Source organism: Tachypleus tridentatus, chromosome 11 (genome assembly GCF_004210375.1).
Source record: "Tachypleus tridentatus isolate NWPU-2018 chromosome 11, ASM421037v1, whole genome shotgun sequence".
NCBI classification, from domain to species: Eukaryota; Metazoa; Arthropoda; class Merostomata; order Xiphosura; family Limulidae; genus Tachypleus; species Tachypleus tridentatus.
In genome coordinates this window covers 49,549,177-49,573,996 of record NC_134835.1, presented here as the reverse complement: position 1 = coordinate 49,573,996, position 24,820 = coordinate 49,549,177, and the positions used below count along the sequence as shown (strand labels likewise).

General features: G+C 32.3%; 1 protein-coding gene across 3 annotated transcripts in view; it reads left to right on the top strand.

Moving 5' to 3' along the window:
• The window catches only part of LOC143232117 (uncharacterized), a 54,909-nt gene that overhangs the window by 20,052 nt on the left and 10,037 nt on the right, over positions 1–24,820 (top strand). The window contains exons 1-2 of one of the 3 annotated variants that reach the window (XM_076467205.1): positions 6,533–8,576; positions 12,169–12,361. The exons of 1 other annotated variant lie outside the window; for it this stretch is intronic. In XM_076467205.1, the coding sequence (XP_076323320.1) occupies positions 6,976–8,576; positions 12,169–12,346 (1,779 nt within the window). In that variant the 5' untranslated portion in view covers positions 6,533–6,975 and the 3' untranslated portion in view covers positions 12,347–12,361. Of the gene's footprint in view, positions 1–6,532; positions 8,577–12,168; positions 12,362–24,820 lie in introns of those variants that run through there. One more of the 3 variants, XM_076467206.1, reaches the window with a different exon arrangement.

Below are 24,820 nucleotides of genomic sequence, written 5' to 3'. Positions count from 1 at the left end.
ACTACGCGAGTTTTCGTGTCTAATATCTTTGCGAAAATGTCTTGTTAGTTTTGCTCTTTATTATTTTTGTTTGAGTGACGTATCGACGAAACATTTGTTGGTTCTTAAGGAATCACTTATTACTTTTAACTATATATATATGTTATCAAAATACGTTAAGCAACTGGATCGATGTTTCTTTTTCTATCTGTATTTGTCTAGAGCAATTCGTATTTAGACATACACACGAACACACCCATATATATATGTTATCAAAATACGTTAAGCAACTGGATCGATGTTTCTTTTCCAATCTGTATTTGTCTAGAGCAATTCGTATTTAGACATACATACGAACACATCCATATATATATGTTATTTACAGCTGCGCATATGCAAAATAAATCTTGACATATGTGTTAAAAAAGTAATTCGATATAAAGTCATAGTCTGTTCGAAGACATTAAATTGATATGAAGTCACATAATATTTAATCAAACATTTATATATAACATTAAAGAGAAAGAAACAATATTCATGTTCACGTAGTAATATTGTTAAGATGAGGAATATTAAAGTTAATAGCATTTGTTATTCAAAATAACCTCTAAAAATCACTTTAAAAATAATGTATTTTAGATGGTTGAGTTGTTTAAGTTAGTGTTGTATACATACGAAACTACAAAATATTCCCTGCACTTTAAAGGTGTAGATTGTTATAAGAGCTATAATTAATCCCTTGGGGGTGCATGGTAAGACACTGATAATTGGTTGCCTTCGGTCCGATCAACAGTTCAAAAATAGTGACGTTAGGAGACAGCCTTGTTAATTTTATAATGAAATACAAAATGTAAATATAGTATTTAATTTCGTTATCAACAGATCTTATCTGTGTTCACTCATATTCTATCGTTAATGTTTTTCAGAGCGTGATGTTTGTGCTTTTAGGATATAAAAATTATATTAAAAGAAACTTACTGTCCCATAAAATGTAACTTACTATTTTTTGTTTAAGTTCAAGATACAGAAGCGGCCCTATTATGTTCTTGTACTAAAGATGAAGTTCACATAACATTAGATCTAAATTCCCTTAGGAAATATTAAATGTATATTAAAAGAAATAAAGTCTGGATAAAGAAAAAAATTAAGTGAATACAGATGAATTTTTATCATTTTCGCAAAAACAGATTAATAGCTCAAATCATTTTGTTGAAGTGTTGTCTTAATCAATTCATGAAAATTATATCTTTTATACGTCAGTTTCTTTCTTTGTTTTCCCTTCCAAGAGTGTTAAATGGACGGTGCACGATTACTGATAGCTGTTTTGTTTTTCTTCATCAGACTTGCACATGTTTGTTTATCAAATTTGTATGTTTTTGCATGAATATTTGTAATCATAATAGTGCTTGACTCAGTGTAACTCAATGCATCAAGACATTTAAATTTATGTACAGCGTTAGTATCTTCAAATGTGATATTGTGTCATTGAACCCGACAAAGCAGTGTAATTTATATACATGTTAAACATAACTTTTAACTTGTAAGCATTTTGATTAATTTTATGTAAATTTGAACCGTTTCGTTAAGTCACTCTGCGTTAAACTCAGAACCGAATTCACAATGGTTGTATCGATTATCAGAAATCGTCTTTACCACAACCTTTATCTCTCTGTTTTGATAGATAGGTATTTATTCTTATGAAAGATCTATTTTAATGTGTATTCGTAAACAATCTTTGACCAACTTTCATAAAATATGTCACAAACGAAATAACAATTATAAAATCTGTATTAATTATACTTGTTATCATTTGCAACAAGTTAAACAGTGAAGTGATTCGTATTTTTCACATTTACTCATGAAAATATTGTATTTGTAATTTATGTATTTCTGGTGATTTCAAATTTAGCAAAATGCACAACAACTCTAAATGATTGATTTTGCAAATATACAAATTATTTCATTCGCCAAACTTTCTATCTAATTCAAGTGCGTCCGTTGAAAATAAAAACAAAAATATTCAGAGTTTGGTAAATATAAACAATTTATAGAATAAATGTTGTCGACGGAAGACGTATTAGTATTTGCAAACAAATGTATGTTAATATGTCATGCGGGTTAACATGTAAGACTGATAAGCTTAATCAAGAAGAAAACTTCCCAGAGAATTCAAAATTTTGTTAATGAGATTGGGTTACAACTGAACAGTGCATCTACGTTAAGGATCCCGTGGGGGAAACTGGAAGCTCCAGTGAAAAGGAGTGAACAAGAAGAAGCGGGCGTTGTCTCATGTGTCATTCTTGTCAACATGTTGAGTCCATCTAGTTACACGTGTTCAGAATGTGTCTCCTCACGCCTGTACTGATTAGGCGCGTGAGCATTGAAAATTAATTTTCTCCTTCTAACTTATGAGAGGTGAATAAATAATACCGTTCCAATTTGTACCTCACTATGTGCAAAATTTTACAGATGTTTTATTATATAGCTGTGATTTATTTTGAGACGACATGATTTCATATAAAAAACAAAATATTGCGGTTATGAACCTCATTTAAAAGGTTCTATATAGTAAATCATGTTGTACAGTAAAGTTACGCATGAAATGTTTGGCTAACTTATTGTTTTTACACTTATCATGTACTATACATTTTCTTTTAAATATTGTACAAGTTTGAAATAAATGTTAAGTAATTCACATGATATATTTGAAACATATATATATATATAATTTATTGTTTGAAAAACAAACAAAGATTATGGTCTTTTGTCTATATAAATGAAAAACAATATTATATTTAACCTTTAAAATCGGAGCATTACAAAATATAAATAGAATATGATAAATTCATAAATCGCTCGAAACACCCCCAGTGGCAGAATGTAATGTCAGAGTACTTACAACGCTAGAATCCGGGTTTCGATACCCGTGGTAGGCAGAGCAAAAATAGTCCATTGTGTAGCTTTGTGCTCACGTATAAACATGCGCTCGAAACAAATTAGTTTTTGTATATATGATCCCGCAATTCCATCAACTGCATAATAGGTTATTACTAACATATTTGCTCGTTATTATTCAAGATACTTTAAAACAAAAAAGGGTTATAAATATATCGTCAGTAGTTTTTTTATACTCTTCTAACTTATTTATCTTGTGAATTAAGACGCATCAACACTGTTTAGATTTACTACAAAACTAGATTGTAATAATAATGTTCTATTAAAATTACAATTATGGTGAGCATGGCATAGCCTGATGGTTAGTGTTCGAATCACAATCTTCAGATCGCAGGTTTGCAACCTGGAGTCACACATTATGATATTTTAACAGTTAAAGGCGTTATAATGTGACGGATAATACCATTTTTCGTTGATTAAGAGTAAAGAAGGGTTGACAGTAGATGCTTTTAAATGTTTGCGTTCCCTTTGTTCAGTAGTTCAAAATTAGGAATGAAAACAGATGACCTTAAAAGCTTTGCCATAAGTCAACCAACAAGCGAAACTAGTTATGATGTTGGGAATTTTATTAAACTAATAATTCCCAAATGCATTGTTTGTTTGCTTTACTTTTTATCCCAAGGTGGGTCAGCGGTAAGGTCACGGACCTACAACACTAAAATATGGCGTTCGATTCACTGCAGTTGTTAGAAAACATAGACAGTTGCGCAGTGTTACGCAAGAAACAACAAGTAACAACTTTCATTTTCCGTATTCACGTTTTTATGTTGCTAATTCTTCATATATGAAATGTATGATTTATGGATTATGTTGATACATTTCACGGATGCTATACAAAAATAGCAAGACATAAAAGTGAAATATATGTCCATTGAAAGATGTTTCCATATTATTTATGCTGGGTGTGGCCTAATGGGTATCAAGCCAAAATTCAATCCGAGGGTCCATGGTCTCTGTTACTGTGAGATGAGGCCTCACACTTTGGGGCCGTGGATGTGTTATGGGAATGACTGTAAGATCCCTCTATTTATGAGATTAGCCTAAGAATTGGTAATGGGCGCTGTTCATTAGTTTCCTTCCCTCTGTGACGAATGGTTGACGTAGATGAATCTAGCGTGGATTCGTTGAAATAAACCAATCTAGTTCAATTTTTATTCCCTATTTAAACTTACTGCTTCGAGGAAGTCATCTAGACTTCATACCTTACACTATTGTCTTCAAGAATTGGGAGTTTGCAAGATGATCTGGAGTTGTTTTCATTTTCTAGATTTTATTTCATATGAAACTATAGAAAATTTATGCAGGCAGCGCTAAGCCTTTATTGATAAGAATGACACTTCAATTTTATGTAAAGTAGTATTTATTTTCTTATAATTCTGGTGAAAGCAACGTTCATTATTTAATATATTTGGTAACAAATTGCTAATTACGTGCCAGTTATATATACATGACATCATCTATACAATAATTGAAATATGTTCCTAAGAGCATCTTAAAATCCCTTTTAGGGTTAATAAATAAACAAACATTTTTTTATTTGTAATATTAATACTCAACATTTGGACAATTAAAAGACTTTTTAAATAAATATATATTGATTAGACTTTTTAAGCACAGAAATGTAGAGAACTAAGCTCATATTTGCACAAAAGTGAAAAAACTCAATTTTTTAGCATGTAAAACTATCAGTGAAGGATATAATAATAATTTCTTGTGACTAAGAACTGAAAGGTGTTTTCGGAAGATAAAACTATTTAATAACTCATAGGTGAGTTTTACAAAGTACAGTTTGTAATATTATTAACATTATTGCTCGAGTTAATTGTCTAGTTGTGGATGACATATTCTGAGGTTGCAAAATGAAAAAAAAAATCCCTAAAACTGGTAGCATCTGATACCTTTTGTCATGTGGAAAAGTCTGTGGGAAGAAAATATACGTATTTTTCGAAATCTTTTCCTAAGTAGCTACCACAGCTTCACTCGTCCCGGGTTTTTAAAACGCGTCACCAGTTTCCCATCAGATGAAGACGTTTTGGAGCTCGTGAAGAACATCAGCTGATGTAAGTGTTCAGTAGCACTGAGAGCCCGCCTTTTTTGCCCTTCGAACTCATGGGTTGTCATGGAAACCAGTACGAGTAGAGTCGTTTCACGCCAAGCAGTCTGCTTAATGGTTTGCTATACAAAATATCACGGCATATGCGGTTTATTATGTAATTCTATTGTGCTTTTTTCTCTAGTTAAGATTAAATGTCAGTTGTTTGAGTGCTGTTTATTTCATTATCAATAGCGTATCAAGTAATTATACTTTGATTATACACTTATGTATTTCGTAAATGCTTCTGCTCTCCTAAGGAGTTAAAAACTTTGCAGTTGGTTAGCTTCCAATTTTTTCTTTAATGATTACTTAAAGTGAGACGCGCAGCAGTAAGTGTTTGTCTCAAGACGTACAATCCAATTAAAGGTGATAAAAAATTCGCTTATTTATTTTGCTAAAACTTCACCGTGTTTTTGTCTTCGCTTTGTTGTTCTAAGTGTAGTTAGGATGTTCTGTTTTTTCATACCTCTCCTTACCTTGTTTAACAAAGAAAATGGCTGTCAAGTTCGGGAACGTTTGGTGAAAAGCTTTTAACACGTACTGTTTCCTCTATGTGGCTACCAAGCATCTAAACCTCATAAAGCAGGCATTATATTATTAATCACACGGAAGCTAGCAGACACTTTTAAATATATATATATATATATATAATAATCTATAACACAACTTAAGAGAATGCTTAAACGAAACGTTGAGGCAACTCATTCTAAACGTATAGTAAATCCGAATCGTTATATTGATTGTTCTTTGCATTGCCGATAAACTTTTTTTTTGTATTTTATTCGAAAGTTCAAAAAAATTATGAAACTGTTACGATAAACTACAGGTAGTTTCAATCAGCTACTATACGGAGAACTAGACAGAAATGTAATAAGTAAAGCTATATTTAGTGGCTGAAGGAAATGAGGTGAAGTTATACTAGAGGTGTGCGAGGTTCGAGGCTGTGCATTCTCGCAAACGTTTTAAAAATTTCGTCATTTAAACAAAAGGTTTGCTTGCACTAAGTACTTAATGTTGTTGTTTTAAATTAAGCACAAAACTACGCAATGGGCTATTGGTGCTCTGCCCACCACCGTTATCGAAACCCGGTTTTTAGCATTGTAAGCCCGCAGATACACCACTGGAGGGCAAATATTTAATGGAGTCTAGAGTGGGAATACAAGTGAAAATTTTTCACACAGTGAAAACATATCTCATTAAAAGTTAAAGTTTGTTAACCCTAAATACTTGTATAACCTATTTACTTCATACAAAGTCTAATACATCTTCATCTTTATCATAACGGTTTCCTCCCCTCAGTTTTAGTAGCACTCTAAGCCTAACCAGTGACTTAACATATTAAACTGGCACAAACTTCACGCCCTCATGCGTAAATCTATCAATTGATCCTTCGACGCATCCAGCTTTATTCTACCTCTCTTAATTGCCAGGAATTGCCTGTATTTAGAGGACTTGTACGACCATATCCTGGCCGCCCTCTATAAGCAATACATGTGTATGAAATAAAAGTTTCGTTACGATTGGTGGAAGGCCAGTACTCGTGGGCGTGGACTGAAAATTTGTAGTCATGCTCAAGCAACATCATACGCTAATGTTTGAGAAGTGAATAAAGCCAGCTAACCCTAACTCGTACGGAAACAGCTCAAACGTGTAACACTTGCAGGAATATGAGCGAGTAGGAAAGATGCAAAGAATGGAAGAGAAAACAGTGATTGTGCCAGGAAAACGTTGAAGATTTCACGGCTGAGTTCTAAACTTGGTACTTTGCCAAAAGTAAGATTTGAAGACCGCCGGTAGTAGGGACGTTTAATTTTCCGTTATTCATACAAAAGAAAGGTTGTTCAGTGTATCTCTACCATCACGAGTTTGATCTGTCGTATTTTTTTTCAAATTCAGTACCCTAAACCGTTCATGTAAATACACACAAGCAAAGTCATCAGAAGAAAATGCACACTTTATACGGTGAACACCAAAACTACTACCGGTACGGAGGTTATCCTACATTGGCTGTAAATACCATGTACCCTAGTGCTGGTGTGGGGTTCGCTGGTCAGAGCCACCCAACCCAGGACCAGTATGCCACAACAATTATGAGAACTTCGCCGTATGGCCCAACTTACGGCCCTGCTGTACCGCAGACAACGCAACCTGCTCCAAAAGACATGGTCAAACCACCGTATTCCTACATCGCACTCATCGCTATGGCAATACAAAATTCTCCAGAGAAAAAAATAACTTTGAACGGAATTTATCAGTTCATAATGGATCGGTTTCCTTTTTACAGAGAAAATAAGCAGGGTTGGCAAAACAGTATTCGACATAATCTCAGTCTTAACGAATGTTTTGTGAAAGTTCCGCGAGACGATAAAAAACCGGGAAAAGGAAGTTACTGGGCCATGGATCCGGACAGTCTAAACATGTTTGACAACGGCAGTTACCTACGGCGAAGGAAGAGATTCAAGAAAAAGGACACAAGTCGTCAGAAATTAACGGTTGATGTGCCAAGGGAAGAAGGACAGAAGAAAGAAGTTAAAACTATACAGAATGTTAACGACAGAAGCGGACTGCTAGGAAGTAACTTAGTCGAATTAGGTGTTGAGAACAAACGAGCTAACCAAGACTCTGACAACCTGACAATCCAAACAAAAATGGCCTTCACTAAGGACAACATAAACAGTAGCACTGCCAGGGAAGCAGTTTCTTATCTGAATGAGGAGTGTCAACAGTCTCAAACTCTCAACAGATCGTCACCGCAGGCATCATCAGTTCCACCTTTATCAATGATAACTCCGAAAATTGAGCTGATGGATAGTTACGATTATCCAGCATGTATGCAACAGAAAGTAATAAAGTGTAAATTCGATGGTAAATCTGTTTTAACCAACGGTGAGAGACCCCCTTCTTTGCTATTAGATGCAGTTGTAAACAGTAACCCAGGAACGTCTACTTTGGGATCTTTTCCTGTAAGTTCACTGATTGATACTCAGAAAAACTGCTCCACATTAGATAACTTGTCTACTACAGAAGTTCGTCGTGAGAGGATAAATCCTTGCACTGATCCTAACGGACACTGTACTACTGGAATGTTTTATTCTCGTTCCCCAGTGTACTCAGATCTTCCATCGTGTAATAGCGTCAGTTACCAGTGTTCCACGTCTCCCGAGCTCTATCCTCCAGAATGCGGCGTACGTCCTGTTGGAGTCTGTCCCGTCGTCGAACACCTCCCCAGCGACGGAAGTCACACGGTATCCGGTAACAGTACTTGTCCTCTCACGGGAAATCATCTAACTACAAATTCCTCTTCATCGGCTACTCAGAACTTTCGAAACGGGCGGCGGACGAATAGTCCGTCTTCTTCCTGGTACCCTTACAGCACATCGGGCGATATGGCATCTGGCAGCTGCTCCTTCAGTACGGACAGACTGTCGGCGGTCAACGGTTTTCAAAGTGTCCGAGACATATTTGAGAATCAACGGCTCATCTCCCCCACAGCTCCCGTAAACCCAAGCTGCCAGCTCGGATTCAACGGCGCAAGCTTCCAGCACAGGTCGGTGCCGTCACCTTTTTACGACTGTAATCGGTTTTAAAGATGTTCAAGCATATTGTGGCAAGAGATATAAATAATATAAAGACATTTAAAACATTTGAACTGGAAGAAACTTGTAATGCTATATCTATATAATTATGATAGATAATCACCCGATCATTGTATATAAATACTTTGAGCACTGACTCTTACGCTGAAACAATCTTACCCGTTTCTGTTTTCTTGAGTCTCAAAATCCACATGAATACAATTGTAGCAATGGAACAGCGGTGTGCATGTTGTGGTGAAACGATTATTTCATCTTCCATGAAAAGCTGTATATGTAATAATTATATGTATGTAGATTTCAAAATGTGTTTTGTATATATCATAAAGATAACAAACTCACAGAATACTGTGTGGACAAATGTGTCGATTTTTATAATACTTTTTGAAAGCAACTTTAAATATATTGTTTGGTTGCAACTACATGTAAGAAAGTTTTACCTGTAAGCTGCATGTTTAAGTAAAAACTAATACGCGAACTAAAAAAGGTCAGGTCAAGGTCTTGTGTTATCCATCAGTGAACGTGTGGCTACATAATTAATTGATCACTGAGACAGTAAATCATAATTTTGACACTGTTCCTTTCAACTATTTTTTTTTACTCTATAACTAACTGGTTTAATTCAAACATTTTTTTCTGTGCGTTATAAGACTATTTTTGATTCTGAGGTAAACAAACTTCCTTTATTTCAAATAACTTTAAATCACTATGTAAACCCCCAGCGGTGAGGAATGGTATTAATGATGAAGTAGATGTCAACTACACGTATGCTTGATACAGACCTTGCACAAACCTCACAAAGAACAACAGTGTGTGAAAATAAGCAGAGAAATGTTTACTTTTCCTTGCCTTGGGGTTGCACATTTAGAACTACAAACACTTTGTTAGATGTGCCACGAAAGGTTGTTTCTATTATACAATGTTTGAAAAATAACATTAATAACATTTTAGTATAGCTAAACAAGATGTACAGTAGGATATTATGTACCTCGATTATTCTAATTAATTGCTTAAGATAAATAAATGCTGCATGTTATACTTATGTTTAAAAGAGTGATGTAATAATAATAATAACAATCTTGAGTTCAACAGAATGTTATGTTTTGTTTAATTATCCGTGTAAATGTACGAATTGCACTTATATAAGATTAGATTCTGATGTTGGTATATATATATATATGCCAAAGATGGTTAATGTTAGGTTATGACAAGATAAATGTGTATCTAATATAGAAAAAAAACAAACTTTCATAAAACTATCGGAATTATTGTCTAGATTATAGCTAGTGTTTTTTTTCCTTCATTAAGAATTATAGAAAAACATAAGTTTTACAAAAAAACAAAGAAAGGGAGAGAGAGAGAACACAAGTATAAATAATATCACTTTATTTACTGCATTTAAATGTTTTAGTTGAAACACATTCCAACAGCAACAGAAATCTAATGGAATCATAAAAATGAAATTTATAACAAAAACATTCAAGTGGTTTGGTTATCTTTCAATTACATAAAATCTAATATACGTATCTACTAAAAACAGCTTAATAATAGACATATAACGAGCTATACACAAAGCAGAAAAACTTAAGTAAAAAGTGTGTTTTCTTATAACAAAGCCACATAAAGCTATCTGCTGAGTCTACCGAGAGGAACCTAATCCGTGATTGTAGCGTTATAAATCCGTAGACTTACCGCTATACCAACAGGGGACTAAGGAAGGAGAGTTTTTTTGCTTTCTTAACAGAACACTATTTACATCGGAATGGTCAGTTGCGTAGCTTTGCGCTAAAACAAACAAACCAAAATTTGATATAATTGAGCTAATGTATATATTTTTTAGAACCGACAATTTCAGCGCTATGTACCTATAAAGTATTCTAGAAAATCAACATTAAGGTTTGTTTTGTTCGTTTGTTTTTGAATTTCGAGCAAAGCTACACAAGGGCTATCTGTGTTAGCAATCCCTAATTTAATTGTGTAAGATTAGAGGAAAGGCAGCTAGTCATCACCAACCACTGCCAACTCTTGGGCTATTCTTTTACCAACGAATAGTGGGATTGACCGTCACATTATAACATCCTCACGGCTGAAAAGGCGAGCATGTTTGGTGTGACGGGGAACATTAAGGTTATCTATCAGTTCTAATTTCAGCACCAGTAATACAGAGCTCCATAGTCTGTTGGAGAGAGAAACAAGCTTGTTTATAAGTTCCTGCTAAAAATCTATGAATAATAAGTATGTTAAAAACAACCGTTTCTATATGTTGTTTTTAAGTCAGAGTTAATTCTTGAAAAATCGCGTAATATATTACGTATACAATGCATACCCCAGTAGAATGGTATATATATATATATTCTATATTTATCACGGATCGAGATGACCGCTAGATATAAACACACTAACTTCAGTATCACAAATGTCATTAATATAATATCTATTAAACTTTTATATCATCACAGTAATTATACTAGTTATTTTCATAATCTTCCAGTTGAAATTGTAGTTGAGTGTAATTAGTATGTTGCCAAATGGCCTTTCCATAGAATAACGTGCCCTACAGCTGTGAAGTTAAATTAGCTTCCTAGTTTGTTTTTTTTGTATACACATTATATTGGTCTTTCACTTAAGTATATTTGTATTAAGAAAAAAAAAAGTGTCATTCAAACTGACTAATATTTTTGTGGGCATATCCTTCCTCTTGAGTTTCCCCCGTTGGTACAGCGGTAAGTCTACGGATTTACAACGCTAAACTTAAGGGTTCGATTCCTCTCAGTGGATTCAACAAATAGCCCGATGTGATTTTGCTATAAGAAAACACAACGTAGCCTCCCCTTGAGAAAGTTTAACTAACTCATAAATTTAGAAAACGAACATAATTAAACATAATTCCTGACCAGCGTTAATTGCTAGTAGTATGCATGTTATGTTATCTATTGTACAGAATGTTTAACACAGTCGTTCGATTAATTACTTCCCCCTAACATGATGAGAAAAAAATCAAACATTAGTATACATCCTCAAATGATCACGAAAAAATTTTCCTGAAATAAGGAGAGCTTTCAGTCTTATGTTTTAATACATAGCTTTTGAAATTACACAGAACTTGTTAAATAACACTCTCTGATAATACATCTCCATTATTTTGTCTGTATAGATGTTAATGCCAGTTGTGATAGATAATATAATGGCAGAAAATCTATAAAAATATATCTTCTGAAGTATCATGTTTTAAAAGAGCAATTTGCCTATGATAATTTTTATACCTACACTTTTCGGTATTCTAAATTAATCAAGGATCTTGCTTCTGAAAAGCATGTAACTTCAGTGATTAGTATTCACAATGTTGCATCACAATTGCCTATTAATAAATTTAATTTATAATGAAATGTCTTCATAACGATAAAAAATCAAGTGGTGAATTTCATTTTAAGTTAATTTGTAACGTTTTGTATTTCAATAATATAAATATTGCCAATATATGTCTTCTCTCTTTCTCTCTTTATTTATTTTTTTTCATCATTTGTCTGTGTGTTTATTTTCTTATAGCAAAGCCACATTGAGCTATGTGTTGAGCCGATCGAGGGGAATCGAACCCTTGATTTTAGCTTTGCAAGTCCGTAGACTTACTGCTGTATCAGCGGGGGACGTTTTCATCATTTATCATTTTGTGCTGCCCTTGTATTATTTCTTCGTTTCTGTATTTATTCCTCCTCAACTGTTTTAAACACTTTGTTTCATGATGTTGTTTTCTTTTCTCTTATTTCATATTCAGGTGTTATAGTTTTACCACGTCTATCACCTATGTAATCTCATTGTACTTTGTTTCTTCAATTACATACCATATAAACTAATATATCATATCGTTTCTTAAATAGATTTTGCAAGTTTTAGCTAATTATTGACGAAAATAAACATTCGCGATAGTCGCAGATAAATAGAAAATTCCAGTTGTGAAAAGAACAAGTTAGTACCACACATTATCTTAGAGTTTGTGTTCATAGTAATATTGACACCATAAGTCATTATAAAGTAAATTAACATATGCGATCATCTAAGTTAACTAAAACTAAACATTGAGTACATTATAATATTTGGTATCAGTTAAACGTATGAAGTTTTTATGAAAGATTGCGATAACAAAATAACATATTGTACTTATACTTGATATTCCATTAATAAATACCACGAATAATATCATTTGAGAAAAAAAATTACAAATTAAAAGCTCACTATTTATCTTTCTCTTAGTTAAGCTGTTAGATGACACCATGTTTTAACGCTAACAACTGGTGTTCCCTTCCATTTTTGCTGTACAGTCTGTTAGAGTTCTGTAGATTAGCACCGTAACTTCTGCAACATTGGTTTCAACTTGTATTTTATATTTTCCACTGGACTAATGTCGGGACTTCTAAGTCATACTGTTCAACCCACTGTCACCTTCCACTTTTTCTAGATACTTCTAATTTAGAATACTGGTATATTATAGATTATAATCCTGCCGAAATTCGAATCCAGAACTAACTGAACATTATCACCGGCTGATCGTTAATAATCGGAATGTTGTGATACCTTTTATATAGAAATGTTTCTCACTCTCCAGCAGAGGAGCATCTTCATATATAACAGACCCACAACCGTGTTTTAGTGCTTCACTTAAATAGACTTTTTGTAATATTCAAGTGTAAAAGTTCTTCTACGTTTTCCATAAGTTTCCAGTCTCTGTTTCGACATATCGTTCTGTTCGATTTACCGTTTGGTGATCATTTGTAAAGTAAACACTCAGCTATGTTTACAAGTGAAATATTGCGTTTATCTCTTTCTAACAGCCTATTTCCTAATTTTAACTGTTTACATACATTTCTCCATTTAGAGTTGATGAGATTTTGAATAGATATAATTTTAACAATCCTATAATTTTCTTTGCTTCATACCTTGTGGAACATTACTATTAACTCCCGATGATTGTAAATTACGTACTTTGAGTGAACGAAAAGTCAACCTGATACTCGGTATGGCTAATTTCATATGTGTTTCCACTTATATAAAAATTAAACTACATTGTTTTACCAATTGGGTACCCTCGCTACGCAACGAATATATTAAGATTTATTTTTTATTATGTCAAACAATAATTTCTATTTGTCTTTTACTACTTGATTATAATTTGTTCCTTATTATTAGTTTTTGTTTTTTAGACTGACCCATGATCACTGATAGACGTTTAATCGCTATATTACAGAATGACATACCGACACTCCTCAGAACACAAAACATGTATTCTTGTACATCCTCAAAATATTTTAATGGGTTTGCAGGACTACCATAGTTTCAAGCAGGGACCTTTAAACGCCCATTTCAACCATTGGCTATGATGAAACTTATGAAAATATTTTGATAATGATAACAATTGAATGGCCATTCAACGCAACAATCACGATTCAAACGAGTGTCAGTAATTTAAAACGACTATAAAATAAATGTGTCAACATAAAGTTACAATGTGAATGGATAAGAACGACCAAAGCTACAGTTGATGGTGTCAGTGGTTGATGTGCTATTATAAGTACAAAACAACTGTGCACACAACAGAGAGTGGTACTGTAATGGTCTTTTCAACAGTGGTTCCATTTCTACTGGCTTTTGAAGTGGCAATGGTAAAGTAGCAAAGCGACAATACAATGTTGATTGCTGAATGATTGGCAAAAAAAAACACTTTTATAATTTTATTTTTGTTCCAAATTCCTCACGAGAAGATAGTATTCATAAAATAAAAAAAAAGGCATGGCTTAGTGGTTAGGTCACTCGACTTGTCATCTGTGTGACACGGCTAGATTCCCGTTATCAAACATACTCACTCTTTTCGCCGTGTGATGTTATGATGTGATGGTGTATCATATTATCATATTATTATTTGTTAAACGAGTTGGCGACAGGTAGTGTTGACGTTAACATTTTTACGATCATTACCTTTACTCAAGCAGTCTTACAAAAGTAAAATGCGCTTATTTGTTTCCATTTTCATAACTTCAATGCCTCAACTGAAAATAGTAAACGAATAGCATTGATTAAATTACCCATGGAGTAAAATATCAAAGTTAATGAAGCAAATCTCGCCATTAAGAATTGCTTTTCTAAGTATCATTTAAATCTATATCAGATGAAAGGTTAAGATTTAATCAGTTTATCATTCTGTAAGTATCATTTTGAGATTTAGAGTATATCATAATTTATTAGTTCTATATCAAGTAAAATATTCACGATTAATCACTTAATACTTACATCAAGTTAAGTAAGAGCATACAATGTAATGTTTATTTAATTACAAGGTATTTTAGAGTAGCATACCTGCAAGGATTAGAACACACTGTTTTCTGTTGTAATGATTTCTATGCTGTAATAATCTAACATACGTTTTACCATACCGAAATGAAAAGTATTTGTCGTGGATTGAACGTCGTAATGACGTCTCTTTTATTAAATGTTCTTTCTTCAAATATTCAATTGTTCTTAAATCTATTATTGAAAATATTTCTTTTTAGACATACTGTATACAAGCTCACGAACAATTACAATAACGAGTTGAAATTTGATAATTTTAATGTTTCAGTAGCAAATACAGTAATGTATTCTACGTAGTTTATGACAGTTTCATTCCTCTGCACTGGACCTTGATGAATCTCTTGGTTTATATCACATCTACTTTGTTCTATATCATAAATATAAACATATTTATGAAATGTGACATTCCACATTTACCAAAATCCAGTATAAATAATTATATTTCTTGTTTCCGGAATACATCAGAGATAATTTTATCATGAATTAGACTTACTTCTATCTGCAAATGAATAAAAAAGTCTGAAACAAAGAAAAAATCTTATTTCTCTTAAACCACGCAAAATAAATCTCTCCTCTTTCGCAAGCATGTTTTCTGTACCTCAAAAACCGTAATTTTATATACTCTTAAAATTCGGGATAAAATAATCAAAAGTTACATCTCAATTTTTCAAAATCATTAGTATTGTTCACAATGCCTTTATATAATACCATAGCAAAATTATTAATTCGGGTACTTATGTTGAGGATGGGCCCAGCATGGCCAAGCGTGTTAAGGCGTTCGACTCGCAATGCGAGGGTCATGGGTTTGAATCCCGGTCGCACTAAACATGCTCGTCCTTTTAGCCGTGGAAGCATTATAAGTGACGGTCAATCCCATTATTCGTTGATAAACGAGTAACCCAATAGTTGGTTGTGGGTGGTGATGACTAGCTGCCTTCCCTCTAGTCTTACACTGCTAAATTAGGGACGGCTAGCGCAGGTAGCACTCGAGTAGCTTTGCACGAAATTCAAACAGAAAACAAACAATGTTGATGATAAAAAAATTTGTTTTAAAGTACTGTTCCTATTAATGAATAGGGAAAGTATAGTATATTTATTTAATATTTGTACACCTACTAATAGTTTCTTAAGTCTATTTGATCATAGAATTTGAAAATATTTATTAACATCTGATAAAATCACAAAATTATGATTATGACATACATATATTAAAGGACGTAATAAATAAGGAAAAATGTTTAGAGTTTGGGAAATAAAACCCAAAACAAATATTTTAATGTATTGCTTAGTTAGAGTCAGCTCGTGCCGCAATCTATTCAATTGCGCTTTAATGAGCACTTTAGTAACAAAGCGGTATGTCTGCGGACTTAACATTACAAGAAATCATGTTTCGATACCTATGGTGAGCAGAGCAGAGATAGCCCATCGTGTAGCTTTGTGCTTAACTACAAATGCACTTTAATGAAATAAAACGAATTATTTTCACTCACATAAACTGTCTAAAAATCTTTAACAAAAGCATCATGATTTATGGTAACACGAAAGAGTCATTTCTCACACACAGAATTGTTACAAAGATAATAAATATCAAGTACTACTCTTGCACATTATTACAGATAAATTATATACTGTGGTAAAAATAGTTTAAGAAAGACAATATGCAAAAAAATAAGCTTTTCTTCCTCTTATATCAAAATCGGACTCGCTGAACATATAACTAATGACTAACCTAATTCTTAACCATGTAAATCTTTTTCTCTTATATTGAATTTAATAATTTATTTGTATCTTAAGATTACAATGCACGATATCCATCTTTTATTCTTAATATAAAACTAATAGTAGTTTCCTTAAAATATCCGTATGAATTGAAACACGATAAAAAATTGAGAATAAAATAGTTTAAGAAATTATTGTTAGAAACACTGTTTTATAGGATTAGTTCATATCCAGATAGATAAACAAAGACTTCGGTCGCACATCTTTCAATATCAAAAGTAAACTGATTATGTTGCTGTAAAACAAAATTAATTACGAGGTCAAAGATTAGATCGAAAATTCCCTCATCGCTTGACCTAATTCTTAACCATGTAAATCTTTTTCTCTTATATTGATTTTAATAATTTCTTTGTATCATAAGATTACAATGCACGATATCCATCTTTTATTCTTATTATACTTAGGAACTTCAACACTAACAATACTAGTTTAACAACTATATATGATTAAATTGATTTTCCTTCTACAATTTTAAGGGCTTTTTTGTGTTGCTGTGGTGATAGAGCTAGCTTGAACCACATACAAGTCACTCTTATAACGCGCTAGTATTAATCCTCAAGCTTTTATAGAAATATTTATGTAGAAATCTGCTATACAAACAACTGTGAATGAAGAAGGATATTTTCCTTTATACAAAAATACAAAACATACCATGTATGAATAAAGAAAGCAAGCTTGAATGACATCAATATTCCTGCAGCACGTGATATGTAGTGTCCGTAAAGCTCGAACTCATGTTTATTTATTTTAATATCTATATGTACGTTAGAAAGGAGTTGTTCATGCTTCGTGAGTGAATGATTAGTTAGGACTTAAAAGTCAAATTATAAATCATAAACATTTAAAATTGATTTAGTTTAGACAGGCAGTAAAACAGCTATTTAGACTTTGAGGTGAATTACAGTGTTAGTAATAGAACAATCAAAATATGTCACGTAAGCTTACAAATGTCCGTCTCACTCAGTGCCATGAAAATAAACGTGATACAAAAACCCTTACTTTACGTGAACATTATCTCTCTGTGTAATGAGTTTAAAAAAACATATCGAATTTTTAAAATTCGTTTTCTTTCCCTCTTAACAACAGTGAAAAGCATACAAAACGTGCGTGATTCTCTAAATCGATACAAAAAATTACATGTCGAGTTTAACATACTTCTTATGTGTTGACTTATAATTTATTAAGATAGGATGATGAATGTTTTCCACTTATGGAAGATTTAAGACGATGCACTGAACTACTGGCACGATCAGAACTGATAAAGAACTGTTACCTAGTATTTAGGAAGTCCATTGTTTTAACTGAGTATGTTCTGGATATCTGTTTTAACTTTATATAGAAAATATAAGCTTTATATCTTATCATATCACAAATCATATAGCAAATTATGTTTTCTCGTGATAAACTTTTCACAGAGAAAAAATAAGATTACGTAATTATTAAATTCACACCACCCATGAGGTGAGAAACATAGATGTATTTAAACATCGTTGAGTTACCATTAGATGGATAATAACAGCTTTTCCATTGGTTATCTTTGAATAAGCAAACGCACCAAAAGGCTAGATGTTCCCATAAAACAATAGAGTGCAATACATTTTTATACTTGTCCTATTTTCATCTGTTTAATATTATGATTTTAACATATGGTATTGAGCATCAGGCATAAAGCTCTTCTCCGACTTCATTTAACAGGAAACATGATATTGTTATATTTTCCATACATTATCAACTAATGTTCATGTACATATGTCCCGTTTAGGCTTAATAACAATGTGATTAATTGAGATGACACATGACACATCAAAGCCTTGTTATTTGATTAAAAACTCTTTGGTTGATTTAGTAGGCTTGCGGTTACAAAAACAAAGTAGTATAAACTTCTTAGGATTCTATCTATTTGTTCATATAATATCAATGTCAATTCATGTTATTTCAAGTTCAATTGGCTACAGTACAAAACACATAACATATAAACAGACGTCATAACTTTTCCGCTGTTTACAACTAGAGCACCAAAATTAGTCCTTAAAATATTTAAGCGTAGCATATCTCACATATTTCAGAAACTGAAGATATTAGTACATATGCAAGTATAATGCAACAGGACTTTTGAACTCGCGGTAAATTTGATGTAAAGCTAAAACTAACATCCTAATTACTAGACTTAAAGTACGTTTTTCATCTTTAAGAGAAAATAAATAGTAAAGTGTTCAGTAAGGGGCGGATTGCTTAAGACTTGCAGTTATCCGTATACTGAATGAAATTTAATAAGTTGATATCTGTACGTGACTTCCCTGGATATGTTTGTTTGAACAATTCATATAACTCAGTTTAGGTTTTGAAGTTCTTACGAACGGAATGATATTTTTGACAAGTTATTCACGCATGGCTTCGCTATACGTCATTGTATGAAAAATTCACACAAATTTACACATAGTTAAAACTATTTTGGAATATGTTGATGCAAGACTTTGAAAAGTAGTATACGTAATATTTATTTTGTATATTGTCGAAGTTGCTACGAGAATTAGCAGAAAATAAATAAAACTTATGTTTGCAATAGAGATATTGACTTTATCTGTTAGATGGATATTTATTTGTTTATAGGTTTCATGACTCTGTCTTTGAGAATAGTATTTATTTCTTCACTCTATCTGTTAGAACAGTATTATTAATTTCTAGATTTCTTGACTCTATCTCTTAAAACGGTATTTATTTACTTCTTGGTTTCTTGACGATATTTGTTAGAACAGTATTTATTAATTTCTAGGTTTCTTGACTCTTAGAACGGTGTTGTTTGAAATATTACATGTAAGTTAAAGAGGTTGTAGCAAACAAGAAAAGGTAAATAAGTGTTATGAAAAATATTCAACGATTGACTTTGAGACGTATACAAATAACACGTTTAAGGAAAGAAGTTCTTCCTGTTATATAATTTTCGTATCTTAAGAACCGTCTCAAGCTGTTTTCTAGTTTGACACAGGAAATTTGACGTGTTCAGGTAGAAATAAACGTGGCCTCAGTGTAAAATTTTTATTTTCGTATAAACTATACTCATATATTAAAATGCTTTTTAGTGAAGTATTTAAATTGCTCTATGCGGAAGAGACTAATAATCGCGCTTCTTGGTAAAATATTCTATAATTTACTAAGTTTATAGTTTCTTTATTACGTTTTCTTAATTAATAAAAATACTTTTTGAAACTAATAATAAAGAAGAATAAGTAATCTTTATGAAAACTGAAAAAAAGGTAGTTGATAAAATGTTTTGTAGAAATCCAATCAAACATAACTTATCATACGTGTTGATTTAAAACAGACACATTTTTGATACTTTATGTTCTTAAGGTCATTTTGCGGTGTCATGACTTTTTTTTTTTTCTGTTCCTAGCTGGGTTCAACAACTCAATTTTCTAATGATCATTTCTTGAGTTTTTGCCAATTTTATCAGATTCCTCACTTTTATATCTCTGGATTATAATCTGTGCGATCCTACATCGTTGTCAACCCGATCATTTTCGACGTTTGCATTGAAATCTTTTAGTATAATTACGATATCTTGATATTTGAAATGAGAGTTGGCTTGTTATAGTTCCAAATATTCTTCTGATCGATTTGTTGTCGATGGATCAATTTATATGATGCTGGTATAGAGTGAAGTGACTTGTAATGTCACAAGTGAAATTTCATCGAAGAAGGCTTAATGTCCAACTATGCTTATATCCGCTTAAAAATACGGCTGTGTGTTGATATAGTCTCATTAATCTTTCATTTCACTAAAATTATTACAGACCGGTTTATATTTAATCTTTCTCTTAGCCGTTCTTACTCAAGACGTTGCTAAGACAGTTTTCTAGATAGTTGACCCCTAGTGATATAACGTAAGTCTAAAGACGTATTTCGCTAAAAACCGAATTGGGATTGACTGAAAACAAAACAGAACAATTTTGGCGTACACGTAAACGTCAATCAACGTGTGCTTCATAGAGTGGACTGAATATGACTGTAAATATTATTAATGTTGACCAAAATACACACTAAGAAATTCATAGCTGCATTCCGTGTAACTGTTATACAAATAACAGTACATTAACCAAGTGTGAACGTACAAGATTTTTAGGATTATTTTTAATATTCTTATGGAAAAGTTTCTAGTTTTTATAGTTGGAGTTATTACTACGTTATATTCCTTATCACTGTTATGTCTAATACCAAGTAATCACACGTTAGAAAACTTACTGTTAGAGAATGCAAGTTATTTATATTTATTCAAAATTTAACTAATTTTTCCTTCACATATTAGAAATATTCCTTTCTTTTTGTCTTTCTTCAGGCTAAACTTGTGCAATTTTCGTCTGTATAAAATACAAATTTAATGTTAGTAAGCAATTTTCGTTTTATTCTGTGGAGCAGACGATAATGTTCAGAAGGTTCTTCTACCGCTTGAAGAACGTATTTTGAGATGGCTTTTAGGGACTGAAGATTTCTCTGAAATAAATAATTCTATATTTATTTGAAGTACAATCAAATATTACATAACATAGCCTGATCAAATTTGTAAATAATCTCAGTATCTGCCCCAGATGCGATTTAGTTTTAAGCGAGTCAAACAGTAAAGAGTCAACGGCTCATGTTCTGTTGCAACCGAGTCAAGATCCACACTCTTGGGGAGCCGCGAGTGCGTTATGAGATACAGTAAAATTCCACTATTTAATGACAAAAGCCAAAATCGGTGATGGATTGTGGTGATCAGCCGTCTTTCCTCTAATTTATCACTTGAAAATTATAGACAAATACAGTACTGGTAGCCATTGTGTAGCTGTACAGGTATATCCGCAACAAACAAACAAATAGCTACGTTGTTGTATATACTAAAAAATGTGTTCATTTCCTTTAAAAATAAAACGTTTTCCCACAGGATTACATATGAAAATTTAAAGTTAAAAACAAAAAAAATTCTTACTTAGATATAAAATATTAAAATGCAATAATTTGAAGTCAGAAATTAATTATACAGTACCAGAAAAGTTTTAAAGGCAACTACTAAGTATGGATACTTAACCTTTCATTGATGAAGTGAATAAACTTAAGTTTGTTATGATTTTAATAAGCGCTTTTAAAACAACATTCCATAGCAATAACGCTTCAAGTTATTGTATTATTACAGTGATTCTGTACTTACAGTCATAGATAAACATACGCAGATATATACGAAACGAAGACAACTTTTTTCAAATAGAGTATTTAACACTGTTATAAATATATAGAAAGGAAACTCAGTAAAACCTTAATCTATTTTGACAAAACGTTTTTCTTCTTGCGAGATTGGTACGTACAATATAAATAATCATGACTATCAGAATGAAAACTAAGAAATCAAAAGACCTCAGGGTTGTTGTTTCTGTCAACATCACGTTCAGTGTTATTCTAACTCGGAATTATTCCTTACGTCTTCCAATAACAAAGTGTACCTTTTTCTTTGAGCAAACTCTGCCAAATAAACACCAAACTTGATCGGACTTTGTTTGTTGTAATAATACAACCTATTTATTTGTAAAAGAACGCTACTAAAACCCTAACGCCTTGCCATAGCTTAGCTTAACCACGAAGGGAAAATGGCCTTTTGTATATCTAAAGAAATGCACACACTAGAGAAGTTCAGTGGTAGTATCAGCTAGTGGAAGATAGAGGATAGTCTTATTGCGCTGCCATCAGGATTCGCTTGCTGAGGTAGTTCTAACAAGATCATTGGGTACATTTTCATCTGATGTGACTAATAAAAATAGCTGAGAAGTGTTAGATAAATGTTAAACGATAAGTCTCACGCCAGAAAGCTTTTAATACATTAAGCAAGCGGCTATCGTATGAGAAAGATAGGAAGGTGCTGGACATCATTGTGGGATTTAGTTTTACTGAAATTTGTGAGATATTCAGGATTTCTATTACACGACTAGATACGTGCGTCATGCTCACTTATTGGTTTATTGTGTCATTTTAGTTATTGAAGTTTTAAGGATCTGGCGAGATTTTCGCAACCAAAGGTAGCGTTGTAGACGTGAATTTAGATTAATACATGCCTTTGATTGACCAACGTCAGACATATAAGTTGGTGACTGTTGCTCACCATCCCTGACACGTGGTTACAAGATGGACTGGACATAAACTGTTTACTCCATTTCACGATTGCGTGTATCTTCGAAAATATCGAATATGCTTGGATTATCAAGATATTTGATACAGGTAGGAACGCTAGATTTGATATACAGACATATAACTGGTTAAAAGATTTGTGAAAAACAACTAAACATTGAATTTATTCATAAACAAATTAAATTAAGTGACAATGTTTTTCTTTTTCAATTTAGGATAATTTTAAAAAAAACCAAATAGTTGAAGTATATATAAAATTACGACGTGTAATTAATTAAAAAGTTATAAGCAATGACATTTCAAGTTAACATATATATTATTTGATCTTGTAATAGTAAATATTTTTGTCACACTACCATGTAAACGTTACAATACAGTGTTATAACCGTCCATTGTTTTTGACAAAAATATTTACACAACAAATCCCATTCCATGGTCAGCCAATACGTACTAGATAATATTCACCAAGCTAATAATATTCTATATTGTGTACCTGGTTAGGCTAATGTGAGTCGATGTTTACTGAAACTTGTTTTTAATATTATTCTGGTACAGAATTGTTATATAACACACGCAACTGTGATAATACTTTAGAATTTACACAGTTTGAGTATGAAAACAAGCTAAAAAACTAGGTAAACTTAAGCCCCGACCTGTCTAATTGTACCTAAGAAATTAAACAGGCTTAAAAACTACTTTGCTCTTTAAGAGTAACAGGATACGTGTAGATAAAGGTCTACAGCTAGTTTTACGTTGGTACAGTTTTCAAATGACAATTTTTTATTAGCATTCTGGTTTTTGGAAAACTATGATTAAACAATATGAGCTTTAACTTTCTAGGATGAAATCGATTATGTATTGAAAAAAATTTGTAGCACTTATAACAGCAATTTATGATTGGAAAGAAATATTAACGTTACTAACTTGCAAAAAAAGACTTTAATACATTATTATATGTTTGGCTGACTATATAAAATGTATATTCGTGTAGATTATCAGTTGTTTTTTTTCATATATTGAGGCTTAATCACAGTTTGTAGTAACGGCATACTGGCCTCTTTACGCCCTTGGAAGTAATTTCATCATTGATTGTATTTACTTTGAAGGGTGTGGTTACGTAATTTCGTCCAACTATTTTTTTTACTGTAAAACGATTTTTAGAGGATGTAAAAACATTAGTCTTAAACCATATATCGTGACGGACCTTCCCTATATTTTCCACTGCAGTAAGTGGACGGACAGCAACATACACTGGAGTTGTATTACAAGAACTGACAAATGTATGGTCAAATAGGATTGTTTTGATTGCATAAAAACAACATTTTATTTCGAGGCACATCTAGAAGCTTCAGTGTCTTTATGAACTTTTAATCCATATTTATCGGTTTGTTAAAGATACCAAGTGATAAGCCCTTCTTCATCACAATACTTTTTGGTGTAGAAGGGTTTTCGCTTGCAAACCTAGCTTTATTTTGCGGTTGAGAACGTTGTAGTGAAATGGCTTGTAGTGTGGTTTCGAAGACCGTTGGTGCAAAATTTTTTTTTTTTTGCTTCTGCAGGTAATATTGATGGCTCCCTTTTTGTTGTGTCTTTTGATTCTACAGTATTTTGTAATTAATCTTAATAAGTAATTATTCTTTTTCGTTTAACCTTATCATTATCAAATGGTCATAAAGTATTCATGAACCGAATATATAAATGCCAGACTTATTGCTTCTTATGCTATTGTGCGACAATATATCACTGCATAAGGATATGTCACAGTTCTTATAAAACCTTATAAAGTCATCTTAATAGATCTAACACAGTTTTTAGATTTAACAAATATATAAATATTTAATATTTACATAGAAAACAAATGAAAACTTATGTTATAGATAGGTTAGTACTCTTAGTTTAGTAATTGATCTGTTATCAGTCAAGTTTA